This window comes from Rhopalosiphum padi, chromosome 1 (assembly GCF_020882245.1).
Source record: "Rhopalosiphum padi isolate XX-2018 chromosome 1, ASM2088224v1, whole genome shotgun sequence".
Lineage (NCBI taxonomy): Eukaryota > Metazoa > Arthropoda > Insecta > Hemiptera > Aphididae > Rhopalosiphum > Rhopalosiphum padi.
In genome coordinates this window covers 3,193,593-3,214,187 of record NC_083597.1, presented here as the reverse complement: position 1 = coordinate 3,214,187, position 20,595 = coordinate 3,193,593, and the positions used below count along the sequence as shown (strand labels likewise).

General features: G+C 29.8%; 1 protein-coding gene across 4 annotated transcripts in view; it reads right to left on the bottom strand.

Annotated features, from left to right (window-relative positions):
* Positions 1-11,531: 11,531 nt before the first annotated feature.
* Positions 11,532-20,595, bottom strand: part of LOC132922224 (kinesin-like protein CG14535) — a 166,071-nt gene continuing 157,007 nt past the window's right edge. For 3 of the 4 annotated variants that reach the window (XM_060985632.1, XM_060985640.1, XM_060985655.1), the window contains 13 exons: positions 18,471-18,692; positions 17,707-17,845; positions 17,014-17,176; positions 16,087-16,882; positions 15,806-15,936; positions 15,594-15,720; positions 15,392-15,514; positions 15,063-15,307; positions 14,294-14,421; positions 14,012-14,209; positions 13,816-13,940; positions 13,591-13,720; positions 11,532-12,368 (listed from right to left, as the gene is read on the bottom strand). In XM_060985632.1, the coding sequence (XP_060841615.1) occupies positions 12,287-12,368; positions 13,591-13,720; positions 13,816-13,940; positions 14,012-14,209; positions 14,294-14,421; positions 15,063-15,307; positions 15,392-15,514; positions 15,594-15,720; positions 15,806-15,936; positions 16,087-16,882; positions 17,014-17,176; positions 17,707-17,845; positions 18,471-18,692 (2,609 nt within the window). In that variant the 3' untranslated portion in view covers positions 11,532-12,286. The remainder of the gene's footprint in view (positions 12,369-13,590; positions 13,721-13,815; positions 13,941-14,011; positions 14,210-14,293; positions 14,422-15,062; positions 15,308-15,391; positions 15,515-15,593; positions 15,721-15,805; positions 15,937-16,086; positions 16,883-17,013; positions 17,177-17,706; positions 17,846-18,470; positions 18,693-20,595) is intronic. The other variant, XM_060985648.1, reaches the window with a different exon arrangement.

Sequence of the window (20,595 nt, the reverse complement as noted above, 5' to 3'; positions counted from 1 at the left end):
ACGTATAGGTCAGGTGTGTACTACATTTTTATACATTTCAAAAAAATGCGATTAAATTATAATATTATATATATAAAAATAAAAACATAATTTCCGACATAAGTAAATAATATTTTATATGGTTTAACAGTTTTGAATTTGTAAAAAAGAATAGCGAATACACATGATTAATTCGACAACGAAACTAAAAAATTGAAGTGAGATAAGTATATAAGATATAACCAAACAGTTATGCTAAAAAAAATGCATATCACCTCAGTTGTAAACTATATGTAATTTAATTATAATATTAGTACAACAGACAAGATTTTTTTATAATAAATTACAAAATATGTATAGATAAGAAAAGGAAGTATCCGCATTATCTAACGGCATAAAAATACCTACAACGGCGAATAATTTTCTCCTAATGAGAGTACTGCAGTATATCTGTCGAGAGGATACTTTGAAAAGAGATTAAAATAAAAGAATGGAGTAGGTTTTATTGTTTAAAAGTTATTCAGACAATGTATATGAATATGTTCACTGAGTATTTTTGATCATTTTCGGAGTCAAAGAACGAATATATTGTTAGTATAGACAAAGAATAATCATAAGGTGGAAATAAATAGATTGCTGATGAACTTTAAAAACTTATCTGCGTTTAATGCGTTAAATTTGATTCGAGTTGGAGACAGTACCGGGATCCTAGAAAATAGAACCATACTCGAGATTCTAACAAGTGCGTGATATAAGGGTTCTTAGGGTTTGAAGACACTTGAAGTCACTTAAAATTCGTTAAATAAAATAATTTTGTTGATATTATTATAAATTATAATTGTTTTTACTATTACCTATACTATGTATATTTTGGTACAGGGTCATAACCAGCATGTCGACTAATGTGTCAAGTGTCAACTATTAACTAATGTGTAGTGTGTAGTGTGTGGTCAAAAACAACCATGTACCAGTTACTTATCAGTTATCACCCAATCACAGTGTAACTACACACGTACATAACGTTGATGAGGTACACTTGACCCCTTAATGCACAGCAGATCATAAAAATACTATTTTTCTTTTTTTTTTACTTGTTATTAATGTAACGGTATGTAAGCATAATACACACACGCACACAACTCTAAAGTGACAGAGTAATATAGTATATATTACATTGCATAATACATTAATCGCAATAATATTGTATTTGTATTTGTAGGATATCATACCTGCATGCGTGTCTCCGTCTTACTAACTTAAAACATAGAAAATTTGCGTTCAGCAGAATCCATTTTATAATATGTTGTTAGCTTTAGTACCTATTAGAATATATTTACATATTATCAAACTTAAAGATAAGAACATTATCTAGGGAATCACATAGGCTTTTACTGATATTAATATCGTAATACAGATACGTAGATATTACAACCTTAAAATGTTAATGATTCACTTTAAAATGATATTATTAATAAAACCCTATGAGATGCTTTGATTATATTCTTACACTTTTAAATTTAATAATAGCTAAATATACTCTTATATTAATGCTAACAACATAAAATGGATTTTGCTAAACACAAATTTGCCATGTTGTACGTTAGTAAGATGAAGACAAATACATGCGGGACATCCACTTAATATGTTTTTTATTTATTTAGCGTAATATAATATATTTTTTTTATTTTTGATCCGTCATCCAGCCCGCGGCGATAAATAGTAGAGATTCGGCACCACGCGTATTATTATTATTATAAACCTGTTAAAAAAATAATATACATAAAGGTATATGGCTAAATGTATTATTATATATTATATAAACATATATATATAATATATATAGTACGTACGTTTTGTCTGTTTTGATGACGTCCGTGTGTGTTCGCGTCCCAGAGGATGGCCGCGATGCAGACGATACCGGGCGCAAAAAACAACAACATAAATATTATATCCGCGAGCAGACGCGATCGGGTCACACTGATACACACCTATTTGCTTGTTAAAAATCTAATGGATCTTATGTACATACATTATATGTATATAAAATACGCGGTCTCGTGTGTAGTGTGTGTGTAAATTATATGTACATAATATAATATAAGAACAATCCGAAGCGCATGTCGTACACGCTGTTGTGGGTTAAAAAACTCTGAGGACAAAATTATCTGCAGATATCCGCCACCAGGTACTTGCATATATATATATATATATATATTTATAATATAGTAACAATACATTTACAGTACGTATATAACACGAGTCTCGCTTGCCTAAATTTCGATGACTCAATATAATATAGTATTATAATTGTTTGCAGTTACTGTTCGTATTTTGTGAAGTAATACACATAAAGTTAAGACGACCGGTAAGTTAATCAACTTTGCAGAGGTATAGAGATTTATATGATAAGCTTATTTATAAAAATCTTTACTACTACACACTAGGCGAATTGTCTAAATCTCATATTATGTAGACACGTAGTATGTATAGTATTCAATATTCATGTATTCCCTTTGGAAAAAAATGGATCGTCTACAAAAAACTCATTTTGTGCTTTATCGGGGAGATATTTTTTTACACGCTTATTCGATTGCAATAGTTAATACATTTGCATTTATTTAATTATTATTATTTAATCCATGATAGTAGTATAAATAAAGCACTTCATTCCTGTGTCAGTATCCTTTTGATTTCGTGCTCGCCATTTTGATCAGTACGAAAAAAGTGTTTTAGTGTCACATAATAATGCAATAATAATAATACTGAATACATTTTCAATAATTTTAAAAATATTTTAGGTACATTTGTTCTCTAAAAACGCTGCAAGGAAGTCCTATTAACGGAATGAAAAATGTTTAAATTTTATATAGGGAACTTAAATTTTTAAATTTTAGCTCAATATCATCATGTGGTACATCTATTAACATAGGTAGATATTATAATATAATATGAAGATACGTCACATACTATTATACGTATATGCAAGGTGGAATAATCTAATTTTAATAAGAGATTCAATTTTTTTTCGATACGATAATGAATATATGTGTCACTACCTACTACAGTGAATATCTATAATGTTATAATATGTTTTTACTTGTACAATGAGTAATTTACGCGCTTTATAATTGAAAAAAAAATGAAAATTGTAGTTAGTTAGTTATTATGTGTTATATCCACGTAATTATATTTGTATTTTCTATATACAGCCCTGTCATACACGCGTATTATAATCTGTTTATAATATACTCTAAGTACCGTACCTATATACTATATAGATTTTTATTTGACCGCGTTGTAAGCTGTACTTATTATATTATTACATTGTATTTATATATTTTTATAAACATAATCGAACTATATGAATAAACATATGCACACACACACATAATATTATATTATATTATAGGTACATAAATACATCAAAATAACGTATTTATAATTGAACAATAAAATATCAGATTTTCTTGCGTATGCGTGTATTATAATAATATAAAAGTTGCAGTACATGTTTTACAAATTACAAGTGATAAGACGAGCAATATAATATCGTGGTAAATGCGATTTTTTTATGTAGTACATATAGATACCTGCGTATATATTTTTTCATCTCAACACGTGTTATTAAATTCGATCATAAACATTTATTCTAATAAATTATGATAATAAAAACTCGAACAACCTAATCATCTGTATATAATATACTAAATGGACGTGACGAGGTTATTTTATTGCACGACACGATTGCAATTTAATTCATATTTTTCTCATAGGTCGTTTTTATTTTTAATTTGATGTAAGGCATAACTTGGAATATATATACTTCCTACAAAACACGCATATTGCTTATAGGTATGTAGTATCAGTATATTAAGTGGCATACATAAACCACAAACAAATCACATGTACACTTGATGCATTTATATTTTAAGTATACCTATAGTGATACAGTTATATATAGATATCTTTAAAAAATTTTCTCAATTTGACAATAATACTTCACAATAATAAACTTAAAAACAATTAAAAAATAACACACAACCGTTAACTTCAATTTATGTCACTCAAGTTAGAATTTGACACACCTTTTAATTTTTACTTGCATAAATAGTAAACTTCCACAATTTGAGTGTGATACACGCTCACTGTTTTCACGGTTAAACATTTAATAGAAAATTGCCTAAACTATATCATTACAATATGTACCAATCTGAACATGATACCGAACATCATAGCAAAAGCATTCAGTAATGACCAAGCCACAAAAACAATATAAATAATAGTATTAATACGAAAGTTCCTATACTTTTCAATGTTTATTTTAACTGTTAAAATTATAGGTTTAAAAATAAAAATAATATTAAATGCTAAATAAAACCGTCAAGTAAATAATAACTGCTCTGTTGTATATATATACCTAATGTAGTAGGATTTGAGTATACTTCATTAAATATAATCTGTAATGTATGTGCTAAAATTGAATTCTATGATTTTCTTTGACATTGTTATAAAAAATGATTTTAAGCGATAAAGACTATTTAACTTTTTGATAACCAAAGAAATCAAACAATTATTTTAACGTCAATATTAAAATATTCATTAGTTTTTTTCTAGTTTTGCCTGATTATTTTAAAAAGTGCTTAGCATTTCCAATAATTTTGACCTTCGAAAAGTACCAACTACCTAAATACAATTTTATGAAATAAATGTCTAGTAATGTTGATAATCAGAACATTTTTTCTAGAAAAATTATATTCAGACACAAAAAACACACATAAATTATGTAAGATACATTCGCATCGCTCCGCTCGTTATAATTAAAAATAATTGTTTGGTAATCAAAAAAAGTTAGATCGTTTTCGTTCAGAATTGTTTTTCATCGTATACAATAATTGTTTATCATTTGAATTGAAATTTAACACGTCTATTTTATTGTCTATAATCAATGACGACGTGGTGCCTTATTTGTACGGCAGAGCGATTATGTTCCACTTTTTATAAAACTAATTTCTACATATTTTTTATATTCTCTATCATTGTATGCATTTAATACGTAACTGTTTCTAACAAATAATCCTAAATAAGTCAATGACAGTTAAAATGTATATAGAACATATGATATGCGTATTTTGCGGTCCAAAAGCATCTTATAGGTATAAATGTATATGTGTGTGTGTAGGCAAAAAAGAATAAAACGTTTATGAAGAAGCCCACACACATGACAAATGGTATTGGCCTTCAATAGCAGATTAAATTTGGCGATGTTGGTGCCTATAACCGAAACGGGGTAGTGGAGAGGCAGTCGGAGAAGTATAGAATATAATATAGTGTACGTTATATATTATATTATTTATACTGTTTAGTCGATGTTTTTCGTACCTATTGTCAGTCATATTTTGTCGTGTGTAAATTTGATTTTAGAATTTTTTTTTCACATCTTGTTAATTTTTATATTATATACTTAATTATCAAAATCGGCCTACGATATAATATATACATATACATATCTAATACTACAATACCTATATTATCAGCTATTTCTATGTATCGCCGAACCTGTACTCCGCGCTGTACTTAGCTGGTTAGAGAAAAAAGAAACCCGCAAACACGTGGTCAAAATGATATCATTTTCGATTTACTGTCTTACAAGACACGAATTTTATTGATAAATTATCGACTCTGATAATGCACAATCGATTTTGTTGTACAGCAGTGCAACGCATCTAATACCCAGCAATGGATAATATTATAATGATATAATATATTCAATATTTTACTTGTAAGACAAACTCGTCGAATATCCCTGTAGATATATAGACATAATATAGACGTTAAGAGATGACGACTACACGTGTTTTGATGATCGATCGACATTAATAATCGACGAACGTGTGATCGTACAAGACGAACGACGATGATTTACTAGGAACGACAAATAGCTGGTATATCATAATGCAGATAATATACTATAATACTACTATACCTATTCATACAGGTTTAAAATGTTTAAATGTATAAATCGGCGGAAAAACAGGATCGATTATTAATTATTATCATAGTATTCTCACGATTGTTCTACAAACGTTTAAACGTCACGATTCGTTCGATTTTTGTTTTATTTAATTTATAAACGTTTTTAATCGCAAAATAATGATAAATTGCAATCAATAACAATTCCGATTTTTTTTCGTTTGAATTGATTAAATTCACATCACGTACCTATCGTCCGATAAAAATAAGTATTTATTACTTGTTACATTTAAGTAGTTGAGAGCCAATATAATATACTGTAAGATACTTATATCATTGACTATTCATTGTTTTAGAAAATTTGTAAATTGTTCTTGTGTATTATCAATTCATAAGCGACATATTATAATTTAACATATAGGTAATAATGAAATAAATACATTAGGATTTAGGGTAGGAAAAAAAATAAAAAGATAGTTTAAGTTTATTTATCTTTAATTTTTTATCAAACAAAGGCAACAAACAATTTTATGTAGTATGTACCATTGATATTAAAAAAATTATGATAAATAATATAATTTCATCAAAATAATAATAATATACCGATTGCATGTATTACAAAATACCATTTGTTACTGCCATCTGTTGTACAAAGACGACAACATAACTACAGTAGTACGACCGTGAGGTGGCGTCATAATAACCACCGGGGAACCGTCAAGACGGGTACCGATTATTATTCAAATACAAATACGCCAACGCGGTTTCAATTTTCTTTCGCGGTAATGCATAATGGGTATACCTACATGTTATAATATAGTTGATGTGCGGAAAAAATATATGTTCAGTCATAAACAGAGAACGTCGTCGTAATAATAATAAGATAAAATAGGAAAACGATTTTTCGATATCCACCATAATATCAATATTCAGTAATATCCGTAGTAATCGATTGCTCTGTAATAATGACTTTTTGCTTTGAGTTAGTATTCATTACTTTTCTGTTTTATACGATTCAAATTTTAAAAATGTCCATACAAAAACGTTTCGTTAAATATATGAAGTTTTTAATTACATAAAATTCCACACGCTCTAATAATATCTAATATTATCAACGTGGACTAAAATATAGTCTATAATATTATACACAAAAATCATGAAATTCAGCGGTGTTTGCATTGTAAACAAACCGTGTGTGAATTATTACAGTGCAATACAGACTTTTGCGATACAGTTGCTGACGCACTTGCACTTGTTCAACTACGAAATGAACAAAACCGGTTAAATGGGTCAACACGCTACAGAATTCATAATGTAATAATATTGTCAATATTATAAATTTATAATACAAAAAGTTTTGTACGCATACAACTCGGTGTTTTCGGAAAACTGCAAAGTTACTTTCGACCACGCACTTTTCTCTCGAGGAAGGTAGGTACCTTCTTGGTATGGTCGTCGTGGACCGTTTCATCATTGAGACGAAATATTTTAGAATCACAATGTTCGCCCGTACGTTTTATTTATGTGTGTTTTTATTGTAGTAGAATTTAATAAGTGTAAAAACTGTAATTTAAGCAAACGTGTGCGACAAAAATATTTTATATGTTTAAATAATTGGTGAAACACATACTATAATCTATATAGGTACTAATTAATAAATTGTTATAATTAGCATTTATAATTCTGTAAATGAGCTATTTCTATTCATAGTCAATTAGAAATTTAGAAATTCCTAAATCTACGATCACGGAAAATAGCTATCTGCAAATAAAAATACGGTTGCGGAGTGAGCAAGACTCAGTCACACATACTCCAACAACTTGAGAGATATATTAATTAACATCACCAATCTTACAATAATTCTACCCCATAATACCAAGCACTTTAATTTTAATATCGGATAGAACTAATTATAAACTTATACTATCGTCTATTAATAGCAATTGTGTTGTATGTTTTTATTTATAGTGTAATTTAATGTACCTATATATTATTGTATTTTTTTTTAATTATTATATTAATAATAGTCGTGGTTATTTAACTTAAACATGCCCTGATGTACAAAACGTGTTACAGCTGGCTTAAGTATCTTTTTTACAAGCGTAATACGATTGTGAACTTTTTATCTTTTTACCCGAAAAAAAACACAAAACGATTTCGCATTTTTTATGTATTTATGTATTTAAGAAAACACAATAGTATAAGAGTATAGCAGATAGTACACAACAAATATTTTATATTGTAACTTTTAGAGGAAATTTATATTATTATTGTCTTATAGGCTATATAATGATACTTAATGCTTATTACCTACCTAATGATTTACTTATACTACTAATACTTAACGTGTATTGAAGTATTAAACTGTTTATAATAATATGTAATTGACGTATAAATTAGTACACAATAATTTTTTTGTATTAAACAATCAATCATAATGTGCTGAGAATATAATAAATAATAATATATAGATTTATTAGTACTACAAATTACAGGTGAACTTCATAAACTTAAATCCTTTAAGCCAAGAATATAAAATATTTTTGTGTGCAATCGACAATCGTGTTGTTGTTTGCAGAGCGAATAAGGTAAAAAGTACGGAATCATATTGCATCACTTTCTGACACGTACAACAGTCAAAATACGTCACACCATAAATTATGTACATATTCATCATCAAATAATCAAATCACACAATTCAGGATTTTTTTGTAAATATATTTTTTCTACAACATAAATAGAATTTATGTTATTGAGACTTGAGCGGGCCATTTAAATTTAAATTTAAAAAAGTGTATACAAATATATTTTAAAGTAATTTATTCAAAGTACGTACTGATAACAGTAAACTATATACACTGTTTTTATTTCTGAAGTTATTATTTGAGCACAGATTTTAGATAAGCTGGGCGGGTTATACTTGTATTTACTCCAACTATAATTTATAGCTGATATAATATTAATATAAATAATACCTGTTACCTATGCGAATTATATTGCAGGAAAAGCCTCAGGAGAATGTTATAATTCTTTTTGCGTTATCCTAAAAAAAATAGAAATAGAAAAAAAAATAGTTTTTATAAATTAAATGTAGAATTGGAGACCGATGGTGATCACCAATATTTTTATAGTCGATAGAAACATAGCACAATTATAACTTCTAAGTATTGATCACTATTGATACCATTATTACTTCTAAGTATTGATCACTATTGATACCATTATAACTTATAAGTATACATCACTATTGATACCATTATAACTTATAAGTATACGAAAAAATATTAAACAGGTGCGTAACGCATCAGAATCAGCATTCGTAATAAATTATTCTAATTTATTTTAATTTTTAATTATAGAATTTAACTTGATTTATATTTATAAGTATTATTATTGCTCTAATACAGCAAAGTCACTTTAATATTTTGTACATTAATGTACATATTCATTAAGTCAAAAATATACTTTTTATACTTCCTAATGTAAGATTAGTGTCCTATTGTATACTTTACAATATATTATTATTTATTTTTATTACGTTACAGTTGTTACCTTTTAATGTATTTGAAACTATTGGCGATTTCGAGTTATGAACAACGAGGTAACCGTCCGCGGTCGGCGAGGGTAGTCATAGGGGCTGATTACTCTCGCCGACCGCGAACGGTTACCTCGTTGCTCATAACGTAAAATCGCCAATAGCTGATCCTGCACGACGTTAAATGCACGTACAAAACTAAATACCAATGGATTTACCCCATTTACATTCCGTTTAATGTAAACTACTCAGTCATTTGAATGATCATTTTTACCAAACATAGAATACAATATGTTTAAAATTATATCTAATCGCAATAGGCAATAACTATTTTATTTTTTGTAACCAGTGATGAGCGATGGCAACCCTATTTTATTAAAAACAAATATTCATTTTTTGTTAGTCAACAAAACCATAGGCGAACATTTAATCATAAAATGATAATTTGGTTGTAAGTAGATTATAAATCAGTCAGGACTTGTGTATATTATACATATTTTATTGAAAGTACCTACATTATTATTACGATGATGCGCAGAACTCGTTTTAAACGACAACTTTGAGCGATAAATTCAGTTATGTATTATACCTAATACATATTATCTTAGAATTATTAAAAACACGAAATCTCCTAATATTTTTTTTAAAACAGAATGTATGTAAATTACTTTTGCTTGTACATTCACGCAAATGTAAATACACACACTGCATACATAATATTATATATTATACGAAACCGTGACAACTCGGCAATATCGAAAAATCTATACACGCACGTTTATTGTAATTTAATTAAAATCGCATTGGCCCTTCCCCCACTCGCGTAAACATTAAATCATCGATTTGCAATAGTAAAAATAGCGCGCGCAAACCGGTCCGACTTACCCGTATATAATATCACAATATTATAATTTTACATTTAAACAGTGCACTTGCGACAAACATAATATAATCAGTCTTAAATTTAAAATTATTTCTAAGTAACGTCAATCTTGTAGAGCACTGTATGATAACCATGGCGTAATTTGTAAGGGGGGGGGGGGCTTGGGTGTGCTTAGCACCCTCAGTTTTTTCATTGAAATTGCGCCTCTGACGATAACCCCAGTAATCTCACGATATGATTTTGTGTATATTATCTTTAGCTTGGCTAAGATATATAAGTAATATAAAATGGTAAATTATGTATTCAATTGTGTTAGTATGCTAAAATAGGCAATATCAATTTAATTTAATATACCTACGATGATAATTTAATAATATTTTTCAAGCCATCATCAAGTTATGAAATAGAAGAATCTTACAATATTTCAAAATAAATTGCGAATATAGTTACTTTTATATAAGCTTAATCTTTTTTGTTACTCAAATTTTAAATAAGTCTATATAATAATAATAATTTCTGATACATTTTTACATTTATTGAGTAAAAAAAAAAAACCATTGATGTAAATAAAATTGTAATTGAAGCGTGGCAAACATTACTAGACGTTTTACACTATGTAGGTGTTTTCGTTGAAATATTCTTTAAAAAAATATATTTTTCGTGTTTATTAAAATATATAGTAACTACATTATGTTTTACACTTAATGGCGGCCATTACAACATTTGTTTTCTCTCTCTAACTCCCACATAATATAGGAACAGCGAACAGACATTCAGTATTTTCACGATTACAACACTTTGGGTCAGTTAAGGCAAAGGCACTTATTATATATTTTATAACAAAGAATATTTCCTGTGCACTGACCGGATAGTTTTTAAATATTAACATTTTTGAATAAATTATTAATGGTTAAAACTTAAAAATAATCGAAATTATTTTAAATTAAAACTTGCTTAAATTTATAAAAAAAAGTAAATATTAAAAGTTTATCCGGCCAATGAAATACAAAAATAGATTTACGATTCGCGTACATTACTGATAACATTTTTTTTTTTAAGGATACTGCAATAAAAACATATTGATATATATTTCTAAAAAATATATTCAACATTGTCACCAGCCCAGGTATACTCTGCAGTAAAAAGGAATGAAAAAAATGGAAATTAGTTTCGATGTAATCGTTTTATTTTTGTTATATTATTATTATGTTGTACAACTATATTGTCTTAAAAAAAAATAAATAAATAAATAAAAAAACAGTAACAAATGAAAAAAAAAATGATATGTACAAAATATTTTTTAAACAATTAGTAAGTATATGCATCATAATATATATAATTTTATAATACATCGATTATGTAGTAAAGAAAAAACAAAAGTCTAAAAAGTCTAATTTAATATTATATAATAATAAATAATTAGTAAAATATCTTACTCGGTGCGTGCGAGTTTTGTGTTTTTTTTTATTATTATTATTTGTTCTGCTAAAAATCGTAACGAAACGTCGCGTGTTGTGCGGCGTGACAACACGAATCTAATACACAACATCGTCGGCGGCGGCAGCACAGCAGTTAACGTGCTTATTAAAAATATAATATTTTTATTATATGTATAAACTATACGTATTTACTTTTATGCGTCTAACATCCATAAAAAAATCTGATAACGTGTAAAATGTATAGAATATAATTTTTAAACTCGCTCCGAGTACTAATATTATGCTCTGTTCGTATAATATTATAATAATAATAATAATAATAATAATAATAATAATAGTAATAATAATATAATAATGACGTATAATATTATACTATACTTTGTAGAAACGAACAAAATCTTTTTTTTTTTCTAATACATATTATTATTATATATCGAATTCATTTGACTGTATACGTGTCATACTGAGCCATCCCGTCTCCTAGCTATCACACTTGCTGTTCTGATGGGTGGCCGCAGCATTACTGTTGCTCGTTTCGTTCAAATTCTTCGCTCTCGGGTTTCTAAAACATGATGAAAAATCATATTATAAGTGCTAACCCTAATTTGTTATTAATAGGTAGCAAACGTGACGAACACTCGTACAAGTTATGTTACGTAATGTCGTCTTCTCTATAACTTTAATGGCCAACATACCGAAAGTTGTAATCACAAACACTAAATTTAACAGTAGTGCAGCGCTGTTCTAAACCATCATTTAAAACATTTAAATTTATATTTTAGATCTTGAGATTTTACAATTATGTGTTTAAAGTAAAAGTGTCACAATAATAAATGTTTAGAGCGGTTTCAGATAGCAAACCAGACCTAGTACGTTGGTGGTGAGGAAGGGTAGATATTATATAAATGTCAGTTATTTTGTTGTTAAAAATGTATTAAATTTGTTATTTTATAATAAGTATTAAAGCTTAACATAAAATTCATAAAATTCATAAGTTTTTTTAAAGGTGATTCAAAAAATAGTTGAGCGTAGGTACAACGGCGTATATTTTTATGATTATGAGTAGTTAAAGCTTAAATTTTTACGACATTGGATATTCACCCGTACCTAAAATATTTATTATTTCTTCTCAAACGACGTTTATTATTATTAATTTATTGTTATTCAGAATATATATATATATATTATAAACTATAGAAATTTCAGATATTAAATTATTCAAATTATTATTTTCAATTCAGTTTATCAGTCTCCTTTTTAAATAAAGCAGAGACGTTCCCTGATTATTTTTATTTGTAGTTTCTGAACTTATGTGATCATACAACATTGAACACAGGTTAACCAGTTTAGTTACACTAATAAATTATTTAAAATATTTTTTTTCTTTGATCTACCTAATACGGGTTTGTGGTAAATGGTAACGACTAACTAAACTAATTTATGTTTATGTCGATATAAATAAGTATTTGTAAAATTTATTTTTAAGAACATAATATATTGTACTTGTTATTTGTGCACAAAGATTATATTTATCTAGATTTAAACAAATAAATATTTAATACTTAAAACCATTGAAAAAATACTAATTTTAGACTTAGCATTGGATATTTGGCTAAATGATATATAGATTCAACACCATCCATAAAAATATTAATATAACCTCGTAAACCGATTTCAATAAAAAACAGATATAGATACAACGATACAACTTCATTTAATATAGCTTCTTATTTGCTACATAGAAACATAATGTACATGTAATCATTACAGTTTTTATCGCTTACTGTTTGTCTGTAAACCACCGTTGGCTGAACAATTTGTTGCTTGTCAAGTTGAACTCCTTCAGCTGTTTGATGTCTTCGAACCGGGTCCTACCACCGTTCCAGCCGTTATGATCGTTTTTCAGCCGATGACCTATAGGTACATTAAACACAATTGTTTATTACGTTTAAGTTGAGTGGTACGAGTCGGACGCAAACATATTAATAAATCAATCGACGGATTATTACCGTTGTGCCCTCCTGGGTCGTGAGACTTGTCGTTGTTGGTGTTCAACGAGTAATTGTGGTTCAACCTGCCCGAATACGGCGTGAACCCGTTCAACACGGATTGCACTCTGCTTTTGCTGTCCAACCTATGGGTGGTAAAAGAAAAGTGTCAAAACTCAGAGTCTCGCTACTGCAGCAGTGTAAGGCTGATGCTTACCCGTCTCTGCTCAACGACAACAGTTCCGATTGTAACGGCGGTGGGTACGGAACTTCTTCGATGTCACCTTCGTCACTGCCTTGACTTTTTTTGTCCTTAGATTCCTCGGCACCATTTCCGGGCTCCCTGCACGTTTCAGACTGTAAATTTGGATTTGATGCGCCGTCTGGATGTCTTAGGCTCGATATATTTTTACTACTAACATATTATAAAATAGTATTGCATATTAATAATATTGTCTGTTACACTGTTTCGGAGAAACAAAATTAATGTGACGCTCACATGTGTTTGAACGAGTGAAAACGACTGAGCGTGTGAAGTTCTCCGTAGTGCATCCACAGATTGCTAGTCAAGTCATCGGTGCTCGTCAAATTCATTCGACAGTTATGACAAAATTGACTATTATCGTTCTAAAATAAAAAATAAAAAAGTAGAAAATTGTTCACCGCCATTATAAATTTAATATAATGAGCATATGGGCAGGTAGTATATTAAACATAATACACTTATACTTTTAGAAAACACTTAAGTTTTAAAAAAAATATAATTTTAAGTCGTTACAAACAAAATATTTATTATTTTTATGATAAAAAGTCATGACACTTTTGTATGGCAATATACATTTTTAACTTTATATTTTGAAGCAGAATATTATTTGTAGTATAAATATTGGATAAATAGTTTATTAGGTATATGTACATAAAGTGTGGCTTAGTGGAATGGTGGACCAACATTTTACGGAGTACCATTCTACTCTACTAATCAAAGCTTTAAATACTTAAAAACCATAAATTATTCGTCCAAAATTTGATTTTTGTGTATCAAATACTCAAATAATATTTTTCCTTGAAATAAGGAATCAAAAATGTATGTGTCATAAAACGAGTAGTTATTATAACGATAAAAAAATAATAAAAATAATTTTTTTTTAACAACTTAAGATTACGAAAAAAAAAAAAAAATTTTTGAAACAACCTAATTTAATGTTCGTTTAAAATATCGAGTATCTCAAGTAAAATGAATCACTCAGTTGCACGATATAGGTACACACCAACAGATAAGCGGGTTCGCTGGCGATGCTATTATTGTCAAAATCGTTGGACGCATGGGTAAAATCGTGATTCGTGGACGGATTTTCCGTAGCGCCATTTTTGAAAACGTCGGATAGCGATGCGGATTGCATGCGTGTAGGTAATGTGGAGTGATGGTTGAAATTATTAGGAACGTGTTTAGGGACGCCGACCTTGCCGTTGTATAGTTCGTGTAATCGAGACAGTTGTTCATATCGAAATTGATCTAATGTGAATACAAAGTTAGTTAGAAAAATTGAAACGTATAAAATTAACAATTAATATTATTGATTTATTATCGCTTGGGTACCTTTCGACGACTTTTGTTCATGTTGTGTCGCTGACTGAAGTCTGTGATTGTTGAATTGCCTAAAAGAATTACCGCCAGGTCTTGAAAAAACTCTATCGATATCGTTGGCAACTGATAGTGAGTCTACAGAAAAAAAATTATTAAATAATCATTTAGAAATTAACTCATTAGCGGTAGGGGGCTAAAAATTACAAGCGTATACCTGTAAATGTAGACACTACAGTCATATTTTCTTGACTGAGTATTCTCAACGGATGCTCTTCCTGGTCAACTTCTGGCAATGGATTTTCTAATTCTCCCATACAAAACGCGATGTCTTCTTCCGTCACCTATCACACGAATAGTTTAGAAAACAAAATAATAAGATCGGATTACTATATGATTACGCATATCGCTTAACGTTTAGGTAAATACCTGTAAACAACTATCTTGAGTTGGGACGGGTTCATCGAGTTCTTCGACTTCTACTATTTCTAGTTCGATTTCTTCGTCTTCTTCGTTGTATTCATCAGAATTTGAACCACGGAGTCGTTCAATGGACACAACTAAAAAGCAATGGAGTTTAAAGACTTAAATAACCATAAAGCGTTTCAATTCGCGATTACAGAAACTGAATAAAAAGTAAATTTATTTACAAAAAAATAAAAACAATTAATGTATATTATAAAATATTATTATATAATAACATGTTTTACCTCTGCTGACTTGGTGGCTATTTTCAATTATTGATCTGGTGGCTACGGACATTTGATCACACTTGGGTTCATCGTCACCGTTTTCTTCTTGACCGCTGGCCCGACCTCTGGGACCCAATTCATCCGTCTTAAATGTGGTGTATTCTTTCGTTTCACGGTGCCTGTTCTGTTTGTCCGTCACCTGATAAACTTGGTGTTCTACCCATTTTTTTATCATGTTCTTCTTGTGGTAGTCCATGAACCCGTAAACGTTCGCGTGTTGGCTACTGGTCCCGTGCATCGGGCCATCTATCCACGTCTCGCCCGCTGTTTTCCCATCGTCGGTTTTGGACATCAACAACGCCCGAGCGCCGTGAGCGCGACTTTTAGATATACGTGGCCCGTCGATCCACCTCTCCTCAGGACGTTCTTTCCGGGTCGACGACGTTCTCGGATTACGGACCGGCGATGACCGTGCGCTACACACGCCGTTTGGTTTGGCAGCTGCCTTGGACGCGGGCGCTCTCGCCGCGGCGCTGATTGGTATCGACCGTTGTGGCGACGATGGCGTCGACTTGCTCTGTCCGGGTTCCCGGAGCAATTTGTTCAACGGATGACAACGATTTTCCACGGCCGACAGACTAGGTATGTGGACGGGAGGATGTTCACCGTCCGTCTCTTCACTGGGTCCGACGTAGATCACAGTGTCGGCTGACTGTTCGCTGCTAGAAGGTTCGATTTCACTTGACCCCACGCCATTTTGAACTTTAGGATCTGTGTCTCCGGAAGTCCCACAGCCACTAGCCACGCCGACAAACTAAAAAAAACAACACCTCTGACGTTATAACTACAACTTGATGTCAATAAGCAAACTCTAATGTATTCGTAAAAAGAATCAATCTCATTCAGTATACTTTTATTGGCATAAATATATTATTATACAAGTACCTTAAATCGCCGTCTACGCATTCGATGTATCCGAGAAGCCAGCTGTACGACAGACAGAGTTTCTGTGTACTGTTGAGCAGCGGGCGAAACGTGAGCGACCATTGCCGCATGGCAGGTCAACGAGTTCAAACACTCTTTCAAGAGTTGAGTGAGTTTTTGTTCTCTAAACACGAAACAAACAAACAAACGAACAAAAATAAATAAATAAATATTTCATTCGTTAACTGTATACCGGTAGCTTATTCAAGGTGGGTTTATGCACAATAAAAACGTCTCGACCCTTTAAAGTTTAAGGTAAGGCCCTATGTTTCTGATTTAGAACGAATACATATAAAAGCCCGTATATATGAAATAAACGCACTATATGAGGGTTTATCCGGAGGGGGAATCTTGCCTTGGATTTCACTCTAATAGCCTAATATCTTAGCGAAACTTTCGTCACCCCGCCGACCTTATGAAACCACCACGTGACGTACGCCTTTTATTATTATCGAACTGCCGTCTACCCTCCAGGCAATATCTCACTTATATTAGGATTTTGGGATATAATATATTATATCTTCGGGGACGATGTTTTGTTATTATATTTTTGTCTCTCACATATTATATACGGGCTAAGCCTCAAGCCAGAAAGTTATGATTTTAAATATAACAGAAGACACGTAATACTACGATTTTTGGCTTATCACAAACCTGTGCGGTAGATGTTTTTGACCGTTAAATATGGCTAGCAGTACGTTTCCCAAACCGGAAAGTGTCAAACCACCGGAAGACTTGCTTCTCTCACAACTGCCTAAATCCAAAAGATGTAATCGACTTCGACCTCCAGCAACTATAAATTAATACACACGTTTGAAATTAATAATGTAAATATCTAAATAAGAATATAATAGAAACCACAAATTTAAGTATAAATATTATTTAAACATGGTTTTGAAATATAATTTAGTTTTATGTATATTATTAATAATAATATTATATATATTATGTATATAATTTTCTTCATCCCAAAGTCATAAAGAAACAAGAAATTACATTTTTTATACATTGTAAGTACCTATATGAGTATCATCGCAATTTTTTAATGAAATAACTTTTTTACAAACTTGACCAAAGCAAAAGTATACACAAAAAACAGTTTTAATATTATGTTATTTAATATTAAAATATTTTTCATGAAAAAAGTTTGTAGACTTTATGTTTTGTATAAAAGTAGTAAATTATTTTTAATATGGACTACAATATTTTTTAACGTTCAAATAATAACCATTGGATGATTTCATAATTTAATATTGGTATACATTTAATTTATACTTGAAACAATTTGTATAATGAAACCTATCACCAAGTATAGATTTCATAAAACAACAATTTAATATAATAATTTTAAAAATATATCATCAGATAATTTTTTGTTCATCACTAATAAAAATATTATTTATAACAGATATTTTTACCTGCAGATGAACCGGTTGGCACGGTGTATTGGTAGACGTTTAACGTGTACAACATGTGCGACTCTGGAGAGGAATTTCGCATGTTGAGTGCTACATCCAAATAGTACGCGGCTTTTTCAATAGTCTGTGCTCGTAGCTCGCTGTAGTGTTGCATCGGTGTGCCCAACACAGGGTCTTCTCCCCTTAAGTACACCCCAGGGCCTGGCAAATTGTCTTCGCCGTCTGTAAATTTTATTTTTATTTTAACATTTATATAGTCACGAGCGAAACGTAGGTGGGAATATATACATAAATATATATAATACAATATAGGTAGTGTATAATAATAAGATATCTGATATGAATGTCTCTCCCCAATTATTATTATGTTGTAAGCTCGTACGAGTCACGAACCCCGCACGCGTACACTGTCACGTACTGTGAATTACCATATTCGTTCCGTCGAAAAAAGTTTAAAGATATTATAGAAGACGTATAATATAATATATATTTGCTAAAATACATTATAATATGATACACACACACGCACGCACATATTGCATGAACATAGATGTATACATAAATCGTACGTAATTTCGCTGTACACAATTTTCGGGGTTTATTTAATAATAAATATGGAGAGAATATTCGTAAACTATATAATAATAATGGGTTTCTTATTTTTTACATTTGGGAATGGTTATTATATAGAATATTATTTTATCGATTTAGTTATTTCAAAAAAATAATATAGGTACTGCTGTATTAATGAAATATATATATATATTATAAAGTTAACAATCATTATACGACGACTGCAATATTTATTAAGTGAATGAAGAAGATACATTATTTAAAAATTGATTCTTACTGATATTCTGATATTCGGCCATTAACAAAAAACAAAACAAAAATAAATTATTCCCTCGTAGTTATGGTCTTCTTATTTAAGTATTAATATTTATTACCTACCGTAAAAAAAAAAAACATTAAATAATTTAAATAATTAATTTTTATTTCATTTTTAATTAAACGGTGGATAGCTTTATGTTATAGAAATTTAAATATTAATTGGATTTTGATAGGGTTCATATTTTTATTATACTCGCATAACTTATTTACACGTTATTATACACGTTTTATTATAGTAGATATATACCTACTGCTGTGAAATAAAATATAAAAATGTTGTCACTTTTGTAGCCGGTATAAGTAAACAGAGGAGTAATTAAAAAACAGCATTTCTTGACTATATAATATTAGTGTTCGTGTAAAAAATAATGAAGCAGGCTAAGGGTTGAAAACTATATAATAATATACTTATATTGAAACGAGTACCACGGCGACCTAATCAAAAGTTGCGCTCCGCAGCGGGTAAATGGGGTTCGAGATTTGCCGTCGTCACCACCGTTTATTATTACATTACATAATAATATATCATTTTATGTGTTATATAGGTATTATAGTGTTCAGCGAGTTTCTCGTACGTAGATTTCGGTACACGTGCTTAATGAAAACAACGCGAGATATCTCGTTAGGCGCGCGTTTACATTAATGGGCCTAGCGTGTAAGTTTGAATATAAGTGGTAGTGGGTAGGTGGACCTCCCTATTGCAGCCATGGTCGCTATAGATGAAGATGAACAACTCGAGAAACTGCAAAACAACATTATTGTTTTAAATTGCTTATTATAAAATACAAGGGAAATAGAATTTCCACGAATAATCAATGTTTCAACTTACTATGAGGTTTTTGACTTATCGAGAATTAAAAAAAAAAAATGACTTAGGGAGGTGTTATTTGTGTTTAACTATTATTATTATTATAAATAAAATATAAAAAGTTTTATTAATTAGCTGTGTTGCTCGACCTTCAACTGGATTAAAATGAATTTTATTTCTCATTCATTTTCCGTTTTCCTTCATTTGAAAAGCATGTAACACAAATACCTACTGAAAATACAATTTTCATCAGTTTTATGATTTGCTAATTTTTAATTTTGCATATAATTTTTGTATAAACATTAACAACTAGTGATTCAATTAATGCTTAAATGCCGAGGTAAATCCAATATCGTTAAGATTGGTATTCATCTTTATGTGTTTACATAAAAAATATGTCTAAAATTAAGAAAACATGTCATGATT